At 47.4% G+C, this 16,051-nt stretch overlaps 1 protein-coding gene across 1 annotated transcript in view; it reads left to right on the top strand.

Annotated features, from left to right (window-relative positions):
* The first annotated feature begins 3,148 nt into the window (after positions 1-3,148).
* The window catches only part of LOC116458381 (intercellular adhesion molecule 5), a 19,308-nt gene continuing 6,405 nt past the window's right edge, over positions 3,149-16,051 (top strand). Inside the window, 8 exon segments of the mRNA XM_032137999.2 lie at positions 3,149-3,221; positions 5,184-5,438; positions 7,321-7,641; positions 7,893-8,171; positions 8,711-8,980; positions 10,322-10,564; positions 10,758-10,943; positions 14,965-15,021. Of these exon segments, the coding sequence (XP_031993890.2) occupies positions 3,149-3,221; positions 5,184-5,438; positions 7,321-7,641; positions 7,893-8,171; positions 8,711-8,980; positions 10,322-10,564; positions 10,758-10,943; positions 14,965-15,021 (1,684 nt within the window).

The raw sequence follows: 16,051 nt of genomic DNA, 5'->3' as shown, positions 1-16,051 counted from the left end.
CGCTTGAACCAGGGAGGTGGAGGTTGCAGTGAGTAGAGATTGCACCACTGCACTCCAGCCTGGGCAACAGAACAAGACTCCGTCTCAAAAAAAAAAAAAAAAAAAAAATTGACAGCAGTGCTAGGCTATGCAGAAGAAGGTAACATCAGGTCAGGTGCAGCGGCTCACACCTGTAATCCCAGCACTTTGGAATGCCTAGATGGGAGGATTGCTTGAACCCAGGAGTCTGAGGCTGTGGTGAGCTATGATCACACCACTGCACTCTAGCCTGGGTGACTGAATGAGACCCCATCTCAGGAAAAAAAAAAAAAAAGGCCCAGGCGCAGTGGCTCATGCCTGTAATCCCAGCACTTTGGGAGGCCGAGGCAGGCGGATCACAAGGTCAGGAGATCGAGACCATCCTGGCGAACATGGTGAAACCCCATTCTACTAAAAATACAAAAAATTAGCCGGGCGTGGTGGTGGTCACCTGTAGTCCCAGCTACTTGGGAGGCTGAGGCAGGAGAATGGCATGAACCCGGGAGGTGGAGCTTGCAGTGAGCAGAGATTGCACCATTGCACTCCAGCCTGGGCGACAGAGCGAGACTTCGTCTCAAAAAACAACAACAACAACAACAACAACAACAACAAGAAGGTAACATCAGCAAGCTACAGAGATGAGTAAAACAGGAGTTCTTGGATTAATCTCTAAGGGGAATTGTTTGTGACACTGTGGCCCCATTAAAGCACAAATAATCTGGATTTATGTTATAGATTAAAACATCACAAGATCTACACATTGGAGAGTGTAACTGCTGGATTAGTTCTAACTGCTTCTACTCCGCTAATAACGGGGTATCAAGTTATTTTACAGGCACAGAGCCAAGAAGTTGCAATTCATACAGTCAGAGCATGTGCGGAAAGGGAGACTTTTACCTCAAATAACCGAGGAACTAAAGTCTTGCCCCTCAGCAGAACCAAAAGATTGGGACATGGCTGGAATTTGAGCATGGGAACACGTTCAAAAGCAACGGGTCCAAGCCCAGTAATGTCCAGTGATAAGACCCTTTACCATATCTTACCATAAGTGGTACTGTTTGAAGTCCTTCGGATCAAAACCTGTCCTGCCAGCACTTCCACCTATGCCCATGTCCTCCCTCACCCTTAAAATTTGTTCCAGACTCCAGATTGAAGAGACATATTTGAGCCTGTCTTCTTGCTCAGCCACCTTGCAATAAACTTTTATCTCTACAAAAATCTGGTGCTTCAGTGTTTGGCTTTACATTGCACGTGGGCAGACAGACCCGGTTTGGTTCGGTAGCAAAGAGGAGAGCTTGCTTTATTTATTTATTTATTTTTGACAAGGTCTTCCTCTGTTGCCCAGGCTGGAGTACAGAGGTGTGGTCATGACTCACTGCAGCCTCAAACTCTTTGGCTCAAGTGATCCTCCCACCTCAGCCTCCCAGGTAGCTAGCACTACAGGTGAGCATAACCACACCTGGCTAACTTTTAAAATTTTTTTGTAGAGACAGGGGTCTTGCTATGTTGCCTAGGTTGCTCTCAAACCAGTGGGCTCAAGCAATCCTCCCACTTTGGTGTCCCAAAATTCTGGGATTATAGGCATGAGTCACCGTGCCCAGCTTGATTTTTCTTATGTGACTTAAAAGCCAGTTCTAAATTACTTTCAGGCTGGGCATGGTGGCTTATGCCTGTAATCCAAGAACCTTGGGAGGCTTAGGTGTGAGGATCACTGGAGGCCAGGAGTTCAAGATTAGCCTGGGCAATATAGTGAGACCCCCGTCTCTACAAGAGCATTTAATAAAAAAATTATCTGGGTGTGCTGGTGTGTGCTTGTAGTCCCTGCGACTCAAGAGACTGAGGTGGGAGGATTGCTTGAGCCCAGGAATTTGAGGCTGCAGCAAGCTGTGATCACACCACTGCACTTCAGCCTGGGCAACAAAGCAAGACCCTGTCTCAATATATAAATAAATAATTTCAAGAAAGGTTTTGAATAATTGTGTCATCACTGGAATAAGATGATAGCCTTCCAAAGTGGTTATTTTGAAGGGTAACCTTCACTTGGGAGTATAATTTTTCATATGCCTGTTATCCCTGTATTTAAAAAAAGAAACTTTCAGACCAGCATAGAAGTGGAGTTAGAACTGTTCCAAACCCGCTGTATGAAAATTAAATACAAAATTGGAGGGTAGTCCTTCATTTATGGAACACCCAGAATATCATAGGCTCTGTGCTAGTTGTTGGAGACACAAGGTAAGTACACTAGAGCCTCTTACCCTCAAGGAATTTCTAGTATAGTGATGATTACATGACTGAAATAATTCACCAAAGTGAACTAATATATGCAACTTCAGAAATCTTGTTTGGCATAAAGTGAGGTAGAGATCACGTATAACAAGTAAGGGACTGTGAAGTGGGATAAGGCTAGTCAAGAAGCCTTTCTTAGAAGAAGTTTGCTTGAATGAGTTTTTGTTTTGTTTTATTTTTTTGAGATGGAGTCTCACTCTGTCGCCCAGGCTGGAGTGCAGTCGCACGATCTCGGCTAACTGCAACCTCCGCCTCCTGGGTTCAAGCGATTCTCCGGCCTCAGCCTCCCGAGTAGCTGGGATTATAGGCACCCACCACCACGCCTAACTCATTTTGTATTTTTTTAGTAGAGACGGGGTTTCACCATGTTGGCCAGGCTGGTCTGAAACTCCTACCTCAGGTGATCCACCCGCCTCAGCCTCCCAAAGTGCTGGGATTACAGGTATGAGCCACCGTGCCCAGCCTAAACTCAGTTTTTCATGTTTCCGTGCCAGCACCCTTCTATTGACTCAGTCTAATAGATGGAGGCAAACTAGTAAAAAGGTAAGTAGAATACAACTTATACAGGAATCTCGATAATATCGCCTCATCCTTTTTCATAATTTCCCCCATGTTTTTGCTATGCACATAAGCCAAACTGAAATAAATAGATATAATACAAGACATTCTTTTAGTACACCTTCACTGCTGATGTTTTTGCTGTAATTTTTCTAGACTAGTGAGGTTTCAGGAAAGGGACTGACTTTTAATATCAAATAAAAAATTTTCCTTATATATATATTTTTGGTCACTTTCTCCAGCATTGCTGCCTTTTTCTCTCCAGCCTTTGGCCCTTCTCATCAGGATGAAAACGCTTCTGTTTGGTGTCTGGGCCCTGCTGGCCTTGATCCTTTGCCCAGATGAGGCTATTTGGGAAAGCTTTTTAAACCAGTATGTGTCAGGACACAGGTAGCTGGTCAGTGAGGAAGGGCATGGGGAGTCCTGAGTGGGGTGACACTTCAGTGTTCATTCATCTGGACCTGGGGGAAAGATTCCCATCTCTTGGATCACTAGGACACAGAATCCTTAGGGTCTCTGGCTTGTATTTGGGATAACACTAGTTAATAGACTATCAGAGAGGACTCTCCCTAGGAAACATGCCTTCTCCTCTTGGTTCCCTTCTGCCCCAGGACTGCCTTGTGTTTCTCCTCTTGAGAATGTTTTTACTTCTTTGTTGTCACCATTTGTGTCATGATGAACTATAATAGGCTCTTGGTAAGACAGGACCCATAGCTCAGGTACAAAAAGTGAGTTCTCCTGATGACAGGAAAGGAACAAGGGACTTAGCAGATAACACTGCTACAAGAGCTGTGTATTCCCAGAGGGGACTGGTATTGAGAGGTGAAATAGATGGTAGATATGGACTAGCTAAAGGGCACCTGTAGAGAAGCCTTCAGGACTTCCTGAAGTCTCCGTGCCCTTTATCTACATCAGGCATCTAAAATCCATCCGAGGCCAGGTGTGGTGGCTTGGCCGGGCACGGTGGCTCACACCTATAATCCCAGCACTTTGGGAGGCTGAGGCAGGCGGATCACCCAAAGTCAGGAGTTCAAGACCAGCCTGGCCAACATGGTGAAACCCCATCTCTACTAAAATTAGCCGGGCATGGTGGCACCGCCTGTAATCCCAGCTACTTGGGAGGCTGGGGCAGGAGAATTACTTGAACGTGGGAGGCGGAGGTTGCAGTGAGCCGAGATCGCGCCATTGCACTCCAGCCTGGGCAAAAAGAGTGAAACTCTGTCTCAAAAATAAAATAAAATAAAGTAAAATAAAATAAAATAAAAATCCATCTGACATCTCCCACTGCATCAGAGATTTCCAGAACAGACGAAATTTGTAAGCATCCAAAACATCCATTCCCTTAGCGCCAAATCAAAATGGAATTGTCTCACTCTGAGAAGAGGCATAAAGAAGAGGCATGGGAAATGAGTGACCGTGGGAGTTACCTGCAGGCCAATGGATCTGAGAATTTGGTGTGCATAAGGGTCACCGGGAGGCTTGTTTTATTCCTTAGCATATTTTCAGGTCCCACCTTCACAGGTTTGAAACCATGCACTCTGAGGTGGAGTTGGAATCGGCAGTTTACAAGCATTCAGGGTGATTCTGGCAAAGGGAATCCTTAGCCATGTTTGAGAGAGGCACTGCTTTCAGGGATAAGTAATGAAGTTCGAATCCTGTGAGGGTCCACAGCAGCCTATCATGGGGAGCTTTCAAGAATTCTGAAAGTTTAGGAAGATATTGGTTTCCTGGGCATAATTTTTTTTAGCAACTCATAATTTCCATGGTGATACTAATAGAGAATTCAAGTTCTCAAGAAAGAAGATAGGTGGAGGGAATAGTGGTGGAATCAGAGCTAACTTGTTAACTACAGGTTTTTTTGTTTGTTTGTTTGAGATGGAGTTTTGCTCTTGTTGCCCAGGCTGGAGTGCAGTGGCACAATCTCAACTCACTGCAACCTCTGCCTCCCGGGTTCAAGTGATTCTCCGCCTCAGCCTCCTGAGTAGCTGGGATTACAGGCACGCATCACCACACCTGGCTAATTTTGTGTTTTTAGTAGAGATGGGGTTTCTCCATGTTGGTCAGGCTGGCCTTGAACTTCTGACCTTGGGTGATCCGCCCACCTTGGCCTCCCAAAGTGGGGAGGATTACAGGTGTGAGCCACCGCGCCCAGCCAATTACAGGTCTTTTGTCCTGTCTGGTCCTCTGGACCTTTTTATTCAGGGAAGGTTTCCTGTTCTCTAACCTGGAACTAGATAGAATAGGTTCTGTATTTATTTGGGTCTCATGGTCCTCACCAGAGTCATTGGCATATGTGGTTCATATTTCAGGGGTCCGGGAAGAGTTGTTTGAGGTTTCTATTTGGCCAAATCAGGCCTTGGTAGAGTTTGGACAGTCCCTAGTGGTCAACCGCAGCACTACTTGCCCAGACCCAGAACCCAGTGGAATTGAGACCTTCTTAAAGAAAACTCAGGCGGGCAAAGGGCCTTAGTGGAAAGAGTCTCTTCTGGAGGATGTCACAGAGAATTCTATCCTGCAGTGCTTCTTCTCTTGTGCAGGGATTCAAAAGGACACAAGCCTTGGCATCACTGTGTATCGTGAGTAAGGCTGAGGGCTGGGGGCAGGGGGATGGAAAGGAGGAATGGGGAAACATGAACATGTCTTATTTAGGGAAGGATGGGACAAATGTTTCTAATTAGGGGAGATAATTAAGGCCCTTAATAAAGATTTCTGTCATACTGTAGGGATTCTAGATCCAATCACCTTTTTCATTTTTTTTTTTTTGAGATGGAATCTTGCTCTATTGCTCAGGCTAGAGTGCAGTGGTGTGATCTCAGCTCACTGCAGCCTCCACCTCCTAGGTTCAAGCAATTCTCCTGCCTCAGCCTCCCCAGTAGCTGCGACTACAGGCAGCCACCACCACGCCTGGCTAATTTTTGTATTTTTTTAGTAGAGACAGGGGTTTCACCATGTTGGCCAGGTTGGTCTTGGACTCCTGACCTGAAGTGATCTATCTGCCTCAGCCTCCCAAAGTGCTAGGATTACAGGCGTGAGCCACCTCAAGTCCAGCAAGTAGAAGTGAGCCTGGCCCACTTCTACTTCCCTTTGATGTAGGCTTTCTTCTGAGTTTTAAATTAGGAGCAGACCATAGAGAGCATCTAGGTATCTGTGCTTGAAAATATCTTCAATACAGGAAACATATGCTAATAATGTTTATGGTTAAATTACCAAAAAGTATAAGATTAGGCTGGCCACAGTGGCTCATGCTTTAATCCCAGCACTTTGGGAGGCCAAGGCAGGAGGATCACTTGAGGCCAGGAGTTTGAGGCCAGCTTGAGAAACACAGTGAGACCTCTGTTTCTACAAAAAAAGTTTTTAAAATTAGCCAGGCATAGTGGTGTGCGCCTGTGGTCCTAGCTACTTGGGAGGCTAAGGTGGGAGGATCCCCGGAGCCTAGAAGTTCAAGCCTGCAGTGATCTGTGATCACACCACTGCACTCCAGCCTGGGCAACAGAGTGGGATCCTGTCTCTTAAAAAAAAAGGTATAAAATTAATGCTGAATTGTTTGCTACAAGCTCTTGGAATAAACAGAGATTGGAGAGAGAAGGGTCTTTGTGAGCTGAGGCAGCCTTGAGAAAGCTCCTTGGTAGAGGAGGCTCCTGCACTGCCCTCCCCCAGGATGGTTAGGGTTTGAATTGAAGGGGACAGGTGAGGAAGGCCTTTCAGGTGGGCAAATAACATGGGCAAAGATATGGCCACGAAAGCAAATGTGGTCTCTGTGGGGTCAGAACTTGGTTAGCTATAGTTTGGTTTGTTTGTTTGTTTGTTTGTTTTGAGATGGAGTCTTGCTCTGTTGCCCAGGTTGGAGTGCAGTAGCGCAATCTTGGCTCACTGCAACCTTTGCCTCCCAGGTTCAAGCAATTCTCTGCCTCAGCCTCCCGAGTAGCTGGGATTACAGGCGCCTGCCACCACACCTGGCTAATTTTTGTATTTTTAGTAGAGACTGGGTTTCACCATCTTGGCCTGGCTGGTCTAGAACTCCTGACCTCAAGTGATCCGCTTGCCTTGGCCTCCCAAAGTGCTGGGATTACAGGCGTGAGCCACCGCACCTGGCCTGCTACGGTATAGATTTTGTGTGATGCTAAGGAGCCCCTGGAAGCTGCTCTTGCCTCTGAAGCCCCTCTTGTAAGAGATCAATGCTTTCCAGAATGGCAGCAACAGTCAAAGCAAGGGACCCTCCCTCAGCAGTCACTCTTCTTTGCTATGGCCATAGCCACTTTTGATGGGAAGAAGAAGAGCCAGAAGACTAACTCACCCCATCTAGGGCAGGGATGGCAGAAAGCTGACATTGCTGATCAGATGGTTTAAGGATGGCAGTCACCTTCTGCGATTTGTATCACCTCATCTTCCTGTCCTATGCTGTTTCTTTCTGGAGAGGTGGGTGGCATGCTCATCAAGTCCTGCTTTTTTGTCTTAAAGAGCCACCAGAGCAAGTGATCCTGGAGCTGCAGCCTGCCTGGGTGGCTGTGGATGAAGCCTTCACAGTGAAGTGTCATGTGCCCAGTGTAGCACCCTTGGAGAGTCTCACCCTTGCCCTTCTCCAGGGTAACCAAGAACTGCATAGAAAGAACTTTATGAGCTTGGCTGTGGCCTCCCAAAGAGCTGAGGCCATCATCAGTGTCAGAGCCCAAAAGGAGAACGACAGGTGCAATTTTTCCTGCCGTGCAGAACTGGACTTGAGTTTGCAAGGTGGGAGGCTCTTTCAAGGCAGCTCACCCATCAAAATAGTCCGGATCTTTGGTGAGTCAGAACTCAAGTGCAGGAGGAATCCTGGGGCTCATCTTGCCTTGGCCTTTGGGACTAAGTTCTCACGGGGTTTAGGGTGAGGGTGTGAGAGTAACTGAGCTCCACCTTTGCTTGAGCTTTAAACTCACCCTGGGGAAGAGAGACATTTTAGCCCTACTCCCTTCCTACCTTGAAGGGTCCTGCATGATGTGTGATTTATCATGGCTTTTCTCCTTTCTCTTCTTGTCCTCATTTTTTTTTGGCAGAATTCTCTCAGAGTCCCCACATCTGGGTCTCTTCCCTTTTGGAGGCTGGGATGGCGGAGACTGTGAGCTGCGAGGTGGCTAGGGTGTTTCCACCCGAAGAAGTTATGTTCCACATGTTCCTGGAAGACCAAGAGCTGAGCTCCTTCCTTTCCTGGGAGGGGGACACAGCATGGGCCAATGCTACCATTTGGGCCATGGAGGCTGGTGATCAGGAACTGTCTTGCCTTGCATCTCTGGGTCCAATGGAACAGAAAACAAGAAAGCTAGTGCATAGCTACAGTAAGTGACCTGGCTCTTCCTTTTTCATACGGGTTCTCTGCTGCTGAAAACACAGAGTAACGGGTTGGTGATTCGGCTGTAGATATCCCTGCTGCCCTTTGCTGGGTATGCTCTCAAGTGAACATGAGTCTTCATCTTTCTCTGGTAAATGCAGGCAGATTGGGGACATGTATTTCTACAGTAGTTCTTTCCAGCCTTCATCCCCAGTTTCCTTAGGCTGTCCTGCTTACAGAGTGATTGTGGATGCCCTGAACTACTTCTTAGGAACACTTATTTGAGGTGAGGAGGAAAGCTGTAAGATGAAAAGTCATCTTGCAGTCCTTGCAGCGAAGCATAGCTAAATGCATGCATGCATAAAAGAAGCTCTTGAATCCCCAAACCACCTCATTCTTTCCTTCAGCTTTTACAGAAGAAGCAATGGTATCCAAAGTCTTTCCCTTGTTGTCTGCCTTCCCAAGGGCTTTTATCAGCAGCAAGAGTGCAGAAGTGTCTGCTAGTTTTGAGAAATGTGTCTGGTTCTCCTTTTCCTTTCCTTACAGGCTTCCCTCCACCAATCCTGGAGCTAAAAGAATCATACCCATTGGCAGGGACCGACATTAATGTGACCTGCTCAGGGCATGTATTAACATCATCCAGCCCTACTCTTCGGCTTCAGGGAGCCCCAGACCTCCCTGCCCCTGGGGAGCCTGCCTGACTTCTACTTACTGCCAGGGAGGAAAATGATGGCCGAAATTTCTCCTGCGAGGCCTCTTTGGATGTGCAGGGTCAGCGTTTGATGGAAACCACTGTGATCCAGCTCCACGTCCTATGTGAGTGGAGGCCTGATCTTTCTTGTCAAAATAAGGATTATTATTTTCCCATTTCTAGAGAGCTTCTTGGCCAGCAGTGCTTCATTATTAGAGTTGCCATATTTTTCTCATAAAAAAAAAAAAATCAAAGGAGAGAATAAAAGGAAAGCTCTCCAAGCTTACCTTACTCCCGGGAAAGCGAGTGGGGAACCAGATGAGGGGAAACTGGGAACATAAAGGAAAGGGGTTAAAGTGATCAGGCAACATTAGTTGAAGGTCGATGGCCGAGGATAACAAAGGAAGTGATAGTGGGAGTTTATGCTGAAAAGGGAAATTTCCAAAAATTCCATATACAAATTTCTATTTTGAAGAGTAGAGAAAATAGGCCAGGTGCGGTGGCTCACGCCTGTAATCCCAGCACTTTGGGAGGCCGAGGCAGGTGGATGGCTAGAGGTCAGGAGTTCGAGAGCAGCCTGACCAATATGGTGAAACCCCATCTCTACTAAAAATACAAATATTAGCCGGGCATGATCATGGGCGCCTGTAATTCCAGCTACTCAGGAGGCTGAGGCAGGAGAATTGCTTGAAACCTGGGAGGTGGAGGTTGTAGTGAGCCGAGATCACGCCACTGCATTCTAGCCTGGATGACAAAGCGAGACTTCATCTCAAAAAAAAAAAAAAAGAAAAAAAGAAAAGAAAAGAAAAAATCCTCATCTCTGAGTTCACCACTACCTAGCTCCTTACCCACTGAGAAGCAAAGGTGGGAAGCGGGGGCCCCAGGGCCACCGCGGACAGAGCACGGTTATCATTTAGTCCGAATCGGTAAAAACACCCTAGGTTTTGGCGGGGCGTGGTGACTCACGCCTGTAATCCCAACGCTTTGGAAGGTCAAGGTGGGCGGATCACGAGGTCAAGAGATCGAGACCATCCTGGCCCACATGGTGAAACACTGTCTCTACTAAAAATACGAAAATTAGCTGGGCATGGGGGCATGTGCCTGTAGTCCCAGCTACTCGGGAAACTGAGGCAGGAGAATTGCTTGAACCTGGGAGGTGGAGGTTCCAGTGAGCTGAGATCGCGCCACTGCACGTACTCCAGCTTGGCGACAGAGCAAGACCCATCTCAAAACAAACAAACGAACAAAAAAAACCCCCTAGGTTTCATCTGGGACTCCCTGCCCATAGAGAAGGTGTGAAAGAAGAGTTGGCTCAAAGTGGGGAACTGCTAGTGCTCCCTTGGGAAGGAAAGCTGTTGGGTGGGGAGACAGCATTTGGGTGAGGGGAAGAGAGGGAGCAGGGGCTGAAGGTAGGGAGGGAGTGTGGTGCACTGAACTCAGCTCTTTGGGAAACTCTGTTTTTACAGACAAGCCACGGTTAGAGGAATCCAGTTGCCCTGGCAAACAGACCTGGCTGGAAGGGCTGGAACACACGCTCGCCTGCGTCCCAAAGGGAAACCCAGCTCCAGCCTTGGTGTGTACCTGGAATGGGGTGGTCTTTGACCTTGAAGTGCCACAGAAGGGAACCCAGAACCACACTGGAACCTACTGCTGCACAGCCACTAACCAGCTGGGCTCTGTCAGCAAAGACATTGCTGTCATTGTTCAAGGTAACCTTTGCTGCCCTGCTGCCAGGCCCAGGATGCAAACCCCTCAGGGGTTTGGGATTCTTATCCAAGCATGAAAATAAGAAAGATTCTACTCGGTTGGGAAGAATGAGACTCAGAAGTGGGCCTGGTGGGCTGGGGTGGGTGATTCTCATACTCTCAGACTTTCCTAACTCTGTCTTCTGTGCTTGGGCAGGACTGGATGAAGGAATCAGCTCTACCCTCTTTGTCATTATTACCGTTGCCCTTGGAGTGGGTGTCTTCACCATAGCACTGTATTTGAGCTATCGGCCCTGCAACGTGGACAGGAGGAAATTGCTCTGTAGGCAGAAAGAGGAGGACAAAGAGGAGGAAAGCCAGTTTGCTGTTCAGGAAGAGAAAAGTACAACTCATATAATTGACAGCTATTTGACTGAATGAGACTTCTGCTACTATGGTTTCCCAGGGAGGGAAGAAGGGATAGAGGAGAAAGGAAGAAACACAGTGGCAGGCTGCATTCCCCTTTGTGTTTTTCTGTCTTGTAAAACAGTATTTCAGGCCCAAAGCCCCATGTCCTATGTGTCCAATATGCCCACAAGCTCACCTTTCTCTCTCTCTCTTTTTTTTTTTTTTTTTGAGATGGAGTCTCACTCTTGTCGCCTAGGCTGGAGTGCGATGATGCGATCTCGGCTCACTGCAACTTCAGCTTCCCGGGTTCAGGCGATTCTCCTGCCTCAGCCTCCCCAGTAGCTGGGATTACAGGTGCACACCACCACGCCTGTCTAATTTTTGTATTTTTCGTAGAGATGGGATTTCACCATGTTGGCCAGGCTGGTCTCAAACTCCTGACCTCAAATGACCCGCCCACCCTGGCCTCCCAAAATGCTGGGATTACAGGTGTGAGCCACTGCGCCCAGCCACCTTTCTCTTTAGAGCTCACTCTAGTCATTAGGAATGTCAGTCGCAATGTTTGATTTGTGAGAAGGCCTCTTGCGCCTTGCCAGGTGCATCATCAGTCCACTCTTAGGTACAAAGAAAAGAAAAGATCCTGCTGTTTCTTCATGGTTCTCACTGCCCTTTTCTCTTAAACATCATACTAAAGTCAGGCACATCTTAGAAATACAACTCATATTTCATAGTTTTCTGATTACTAACTGGGAACTAAATTTGTAGTCCAGGGATAGGACTTTGAAGGGAGTAAGTGTCAGATATGGGGCTAGGAATCAGAGCTCTGTTCCCATCTCCACTTTCCCTTGCTCCCTTGACCGAAGCTTCTGGAGTGCCAGCTCCCAGAGCTGAGCTTGTTGACATCATTAAGGATCAGTGGCAAGCTTCAACTCAGTAACCATCTGTTGTGGGTCTTAGGGGAGTATACAGATGGTAAGAAATTCCACTTCAGGCCAGACAAGCATCCTATTTAGCCCAATATTCTGTCTCTGAAGAAGAAGGTAGAGTTCTTCCATGAAATTGGCCTCATAGGTTAAGAGCTCCAAACGTCTCTGAATTCCTTTTCATAGAGTGATCACCTGTGAGTCCGTATTCGCCAGTTTTCTTTTTTTTACCCATATGGGCGTCTAGGTTACAGTCGCAATGTTTACTCTCCCTTTTCATCAACAAGTACATATTTTCTTCTGTCTGTAAACAATTTCCTTGAAGTTTCAAGAGGAATCCTCTTGTGAAAATGTTCATAGGATTTTATGATTCAGCTTCCTTTCCTGTCCTTGGGAAAGAGTATATTCACCCTCGGAGAAGGCATGAGGAATCATAAAACCAGATCTTTTCTCCCAAATCAGTCAAGAAATGTTCACTGGAATGTTGCTATGGTAAAAATAAAAGTGATTTTATGATATCCAAATGAAATTCCCTTCCCTTCTGTGTCATTGCTGAAAGCTCTTATTTATTTATTTATTTATTTTGAGACGGAGTCTTGCTCTGTCGCCCAGGCTGGAGTGCCATGGCGGGATCTCGGCTCACTGCAAGCTCCGCCTCCTGGGTTCATGCCATTCTCCTGCCTCAGCCTCCCAAGTAGCTGGGACTACAGGCACATGCCACCATGCCCAGCTAATTTTTTGTATTTTTAGCAGAGACAAGGTTTCACCGTGTTAGCCAGGATGGTCTTGATCTCCTGACTTCTTGATTCGCCCACATTGGCCTCCCAAAGTGGCTGGATTACAGGTGTGAGCCACTGTGCGTGGCCGCTGAAAGCTCTTATTATGTCAAATGGTTGCATTTTATAACTTTTTCTTTTTTTTTTTTTAAGATAGAGTCTCGCTATGTTGCCCAGGCTGGAGTGCAGTGGCGCGATTTTGGCTCGCTTCAACCTCCACCTCCCAGTTTCAAGCAATTCTCTGCCTCAGCCTCCCGAGTAGCTGGGATTACAGGTGCCCACCACCATGACCAGCTAATTTTTTGTATTTTTAGTAGAGACAGGGTTTCACCATCTTGGCCAGGCTAGTCGTGAAGTCCTGACCTCGCGATCCACCCACCTTGGCCTCCTAAAGTGCTGGTAATACAGGCGTGAGCCACTGCTCCCGGCTGCATTTTATAACTTTAAGTACAATTTCTAGGGAAAAAATACCGTGTTGATAGCATAAACAACCAGCCCAGGGCAGGGGGTGCATTAGCTCACGGCAGCAGCATATTTGACCTTCTTTCAAAACTGAAATTCAGGCCGGGGGCGGTGGCTCACGCCTGTAATCCCAGCACTTTGGGAGGCTGAGGCGGGTGAATCACTTGAGCCCTGGAGTTTTCAAATAGCCTGGGGCAACATGGCAAAACCCCACTTCTACAAAAAATACAAAACTAGGCCAGGTATAGTGGCACATGCCTGTAGTCCCAGCTACTTGGGAGTCTGAGGTGGGAGGATCACTTGAGCACAGGAGGTGGAGGGTTGCAGCGAGTTGAGATCGTGCACTGCACTCCAGCCTGGGTGACGGAGCCAGACCCTGTCTCAAAAACAAAACAAAGGAAACAAAAACAAAAACTAAACTTCAGACTTCCAGATAGAGAGAGGTCCATCGCCTTCCAAATTGCAGATACCAGCTAGAAAAAACCGTGGCATCGGACAGCAGAGGGAAAACGTTTTCCCATTCTTCCTAGAACTCCCCTGAGTCTGGTGTTATAGATTAAGTATAAAAATAACCCTTTGGAAGGCCGGGCACGATGGCACACGCCTGTAATCCCAGCACTTTCGGAGGCCGAGGTGGGCAGATCACAAAGTTAGGAGATTGAGACCAGCCTGGCTAACACGGTTAAACCCCGTCTCTACTAAAAATACAAAAAAATTAGCTGGGCATGGTGGTGGACGCCTGTAGTCCCAGCTACTCGGGAGGCTGAGTAAGGAGAATGGCGTGAACCCGGGAGACAGAGCTTGCAGTGAGCCGAGATCGTGCCACTGCACTCCAGCCTGGCAACAGAGCAAGACTCTGTCTCCAAAAAAAAAAAAAAATAATAATAAGCCTTTCATTTCACCACATACAAGGCCGTGGGGATACAGTGGTGAACAAAACATTGTCCCTGGCTTCCACAAATTTATTAGGAAAGCAAGACAAACAAGTAGGAGATTACATTTGTGCATGAACTCCTACGACTGGGAAAACAGATTGTTAAGAGAAATCGTAACTCGGATCAAGGAAGGCTTCCTGGAGGGACACGAAATATCTTGACTTTGCAAAATAGCATCATCCCGGAACATGACCTTTTCAACCTCAATGTTTCCACTAGGTGGAGCTACTGCTCTCTCATCATGTGAGTCTAATATAAATCATCCACCTTCCCTGAATTGAGTTTTTGGGGAAGTAAGTTAAGAAGCAGGTTTAAGAGATAGGAGTATAGAGCCGCCCCATGCAGGGATCCACAGCCATTTCGGTGTCAGGATCAGCCTCATCAAGGCCGTAGTTATCCTGTATCTGCAAACCCTGCCTCATGGCCTCAGTGCCTTGAAGCACAGCAAATCCAACAAGGATGGGAAAAATGAGCCAGGCATGGTGGTGTGCACCTGTAATCCCAGCTACTGGGGAGGCTGAGGCAGGAGAATCGCTTGATCCTGGGAGGCGGAAGTTGCAGTAAGCTGAGATCGTGCCATTGCACTCCAGCCTGGGCAACAGAGTGACACCCCATCTTGAGGAAAACAAAAACAAAAGCAAACAAACAGAAACAGAACAAACAAAACCAAAAAGGGAGAGAAGAAGGAGGCCACTTGGACTTTCTAGTTCCAGCAGGGAGAGCCTGGAGGCTTAGCTGGCTGCTGCCTTTGCTTCTCACTGCCACAGGGTGTCAGTGTTGACAGATGGTCCCACACAGTACCATCAAACCAAGAGGGTCTGCAGATCCAGGTTCCCAGCTGCTGTGGATCTCTGAGGGAGGATGATCTGCTTCTTCGGGGCCTGGTCCAGCTGTGGGTGTCCTCTTGCTGGGGTTTTCAGGGTTCCAGTTCTTAGAGCTCAGTAGTTTGGATGAGCTGTCCCGCAAAGCTCTTCAGAGTAGGCTGGGCTCTTTCCCTTGTAGACTTGGAACCTCTGTTCGCTTTCCTTCCCGAAGGATCCACACAACCAGGGGTCAGGCAGCCCCTTCTCATTGATTCTTTTTTTGTTTTGTTTTGTTTTTTGGGAGACAGAGTCTCGCTCTGTCTCCCAGGCTAGAGTGCAGCGGCGTGACTTTGGCTCACTGCAACTTCTGCCTCCCGGCTTCAAGCAATTTTCCTGCCTCAGCCTCTGGAGTAGCTGGGATTACAGGTGTGCGCCACCACACCCGGCTAATTTTTGTGTTATTAGTAGAGACAGGATTTCATCATGTTGGCCAGGCTGGCCTCAAACTCCTGACCTCAGGTGATCTGCCCACCTCGGCCTCCCAAAGTGCTGGGAGTACAGGTGTGAGTCAGCATGCCTGGCTTCATTGATTCTTAAAGCAGGAAGGGTCTCATGTCTCTTTTCCAGTATAATAGAGCTTCTAAGGGTAGCTGCCTTCATTGTCTGTAGGAGGAGGCCCCACCCCTAAATGGTTTTGATCATATTCTTTCTGAACATTAAAGCAACCAGCTCACGCTTAAATTGCAGGTACCTTGATTATCTCCAGAGGAAGAGTGGCCTTTAATACTCCAAAATTTTATCCTCTTTATTATTATTTTTGAGAGAGAATCTTGCTCAGCCACCCAGCTGGAGTACAGTGGCATGATGGGCTCAGCGCAACTCTGCCTCCCGGGCTCAAGCGATTCTCGTTCCTCAGTAGCTGGGAATGCAGGTGTGCACCACTACACCTGGCTAATTTTTGTATTTTTAGTAGAGATGGGGTGCCATCATTTTGGCCAGGCTTGTCTTGAACTCCTGATCTCCTCCCGCCCCGGCCTCCCAAAGTGCTGAGATTACTGGCTTGCACTGTGCCTAGTAGTTTATCCTCTCAAGGATGGTCAAGGTGACATTCTGGTGTCTTTCTCTTTAGACCTGAGACAGCATAAGTTACATCTTTGGTGGGACTTCTTACCATAGGATTAATAATAGTATTTACCTTAGAGAA

This window comes from Hylobates moloch, unplaced genomic scaffold (genome assembly GCF_009828535.3).
Source record: "Hylobates moloch isolate HMO894 unplaced genomic scaffold, HMol_V3 SCAFFOLD_19, whole genome shotgun sequence".
Lineage (NCBI taxonomy): Eukaryota > Metazoa > Chordata > Mammalia > Primates > Hylobatidae > Hylobates > Hylobates moloch.
The sequence above is the reverse complement of the archived record's forward strand: the minus strand, read 5'-3'. Positions and strand labels throughout refer to the sequence as shown.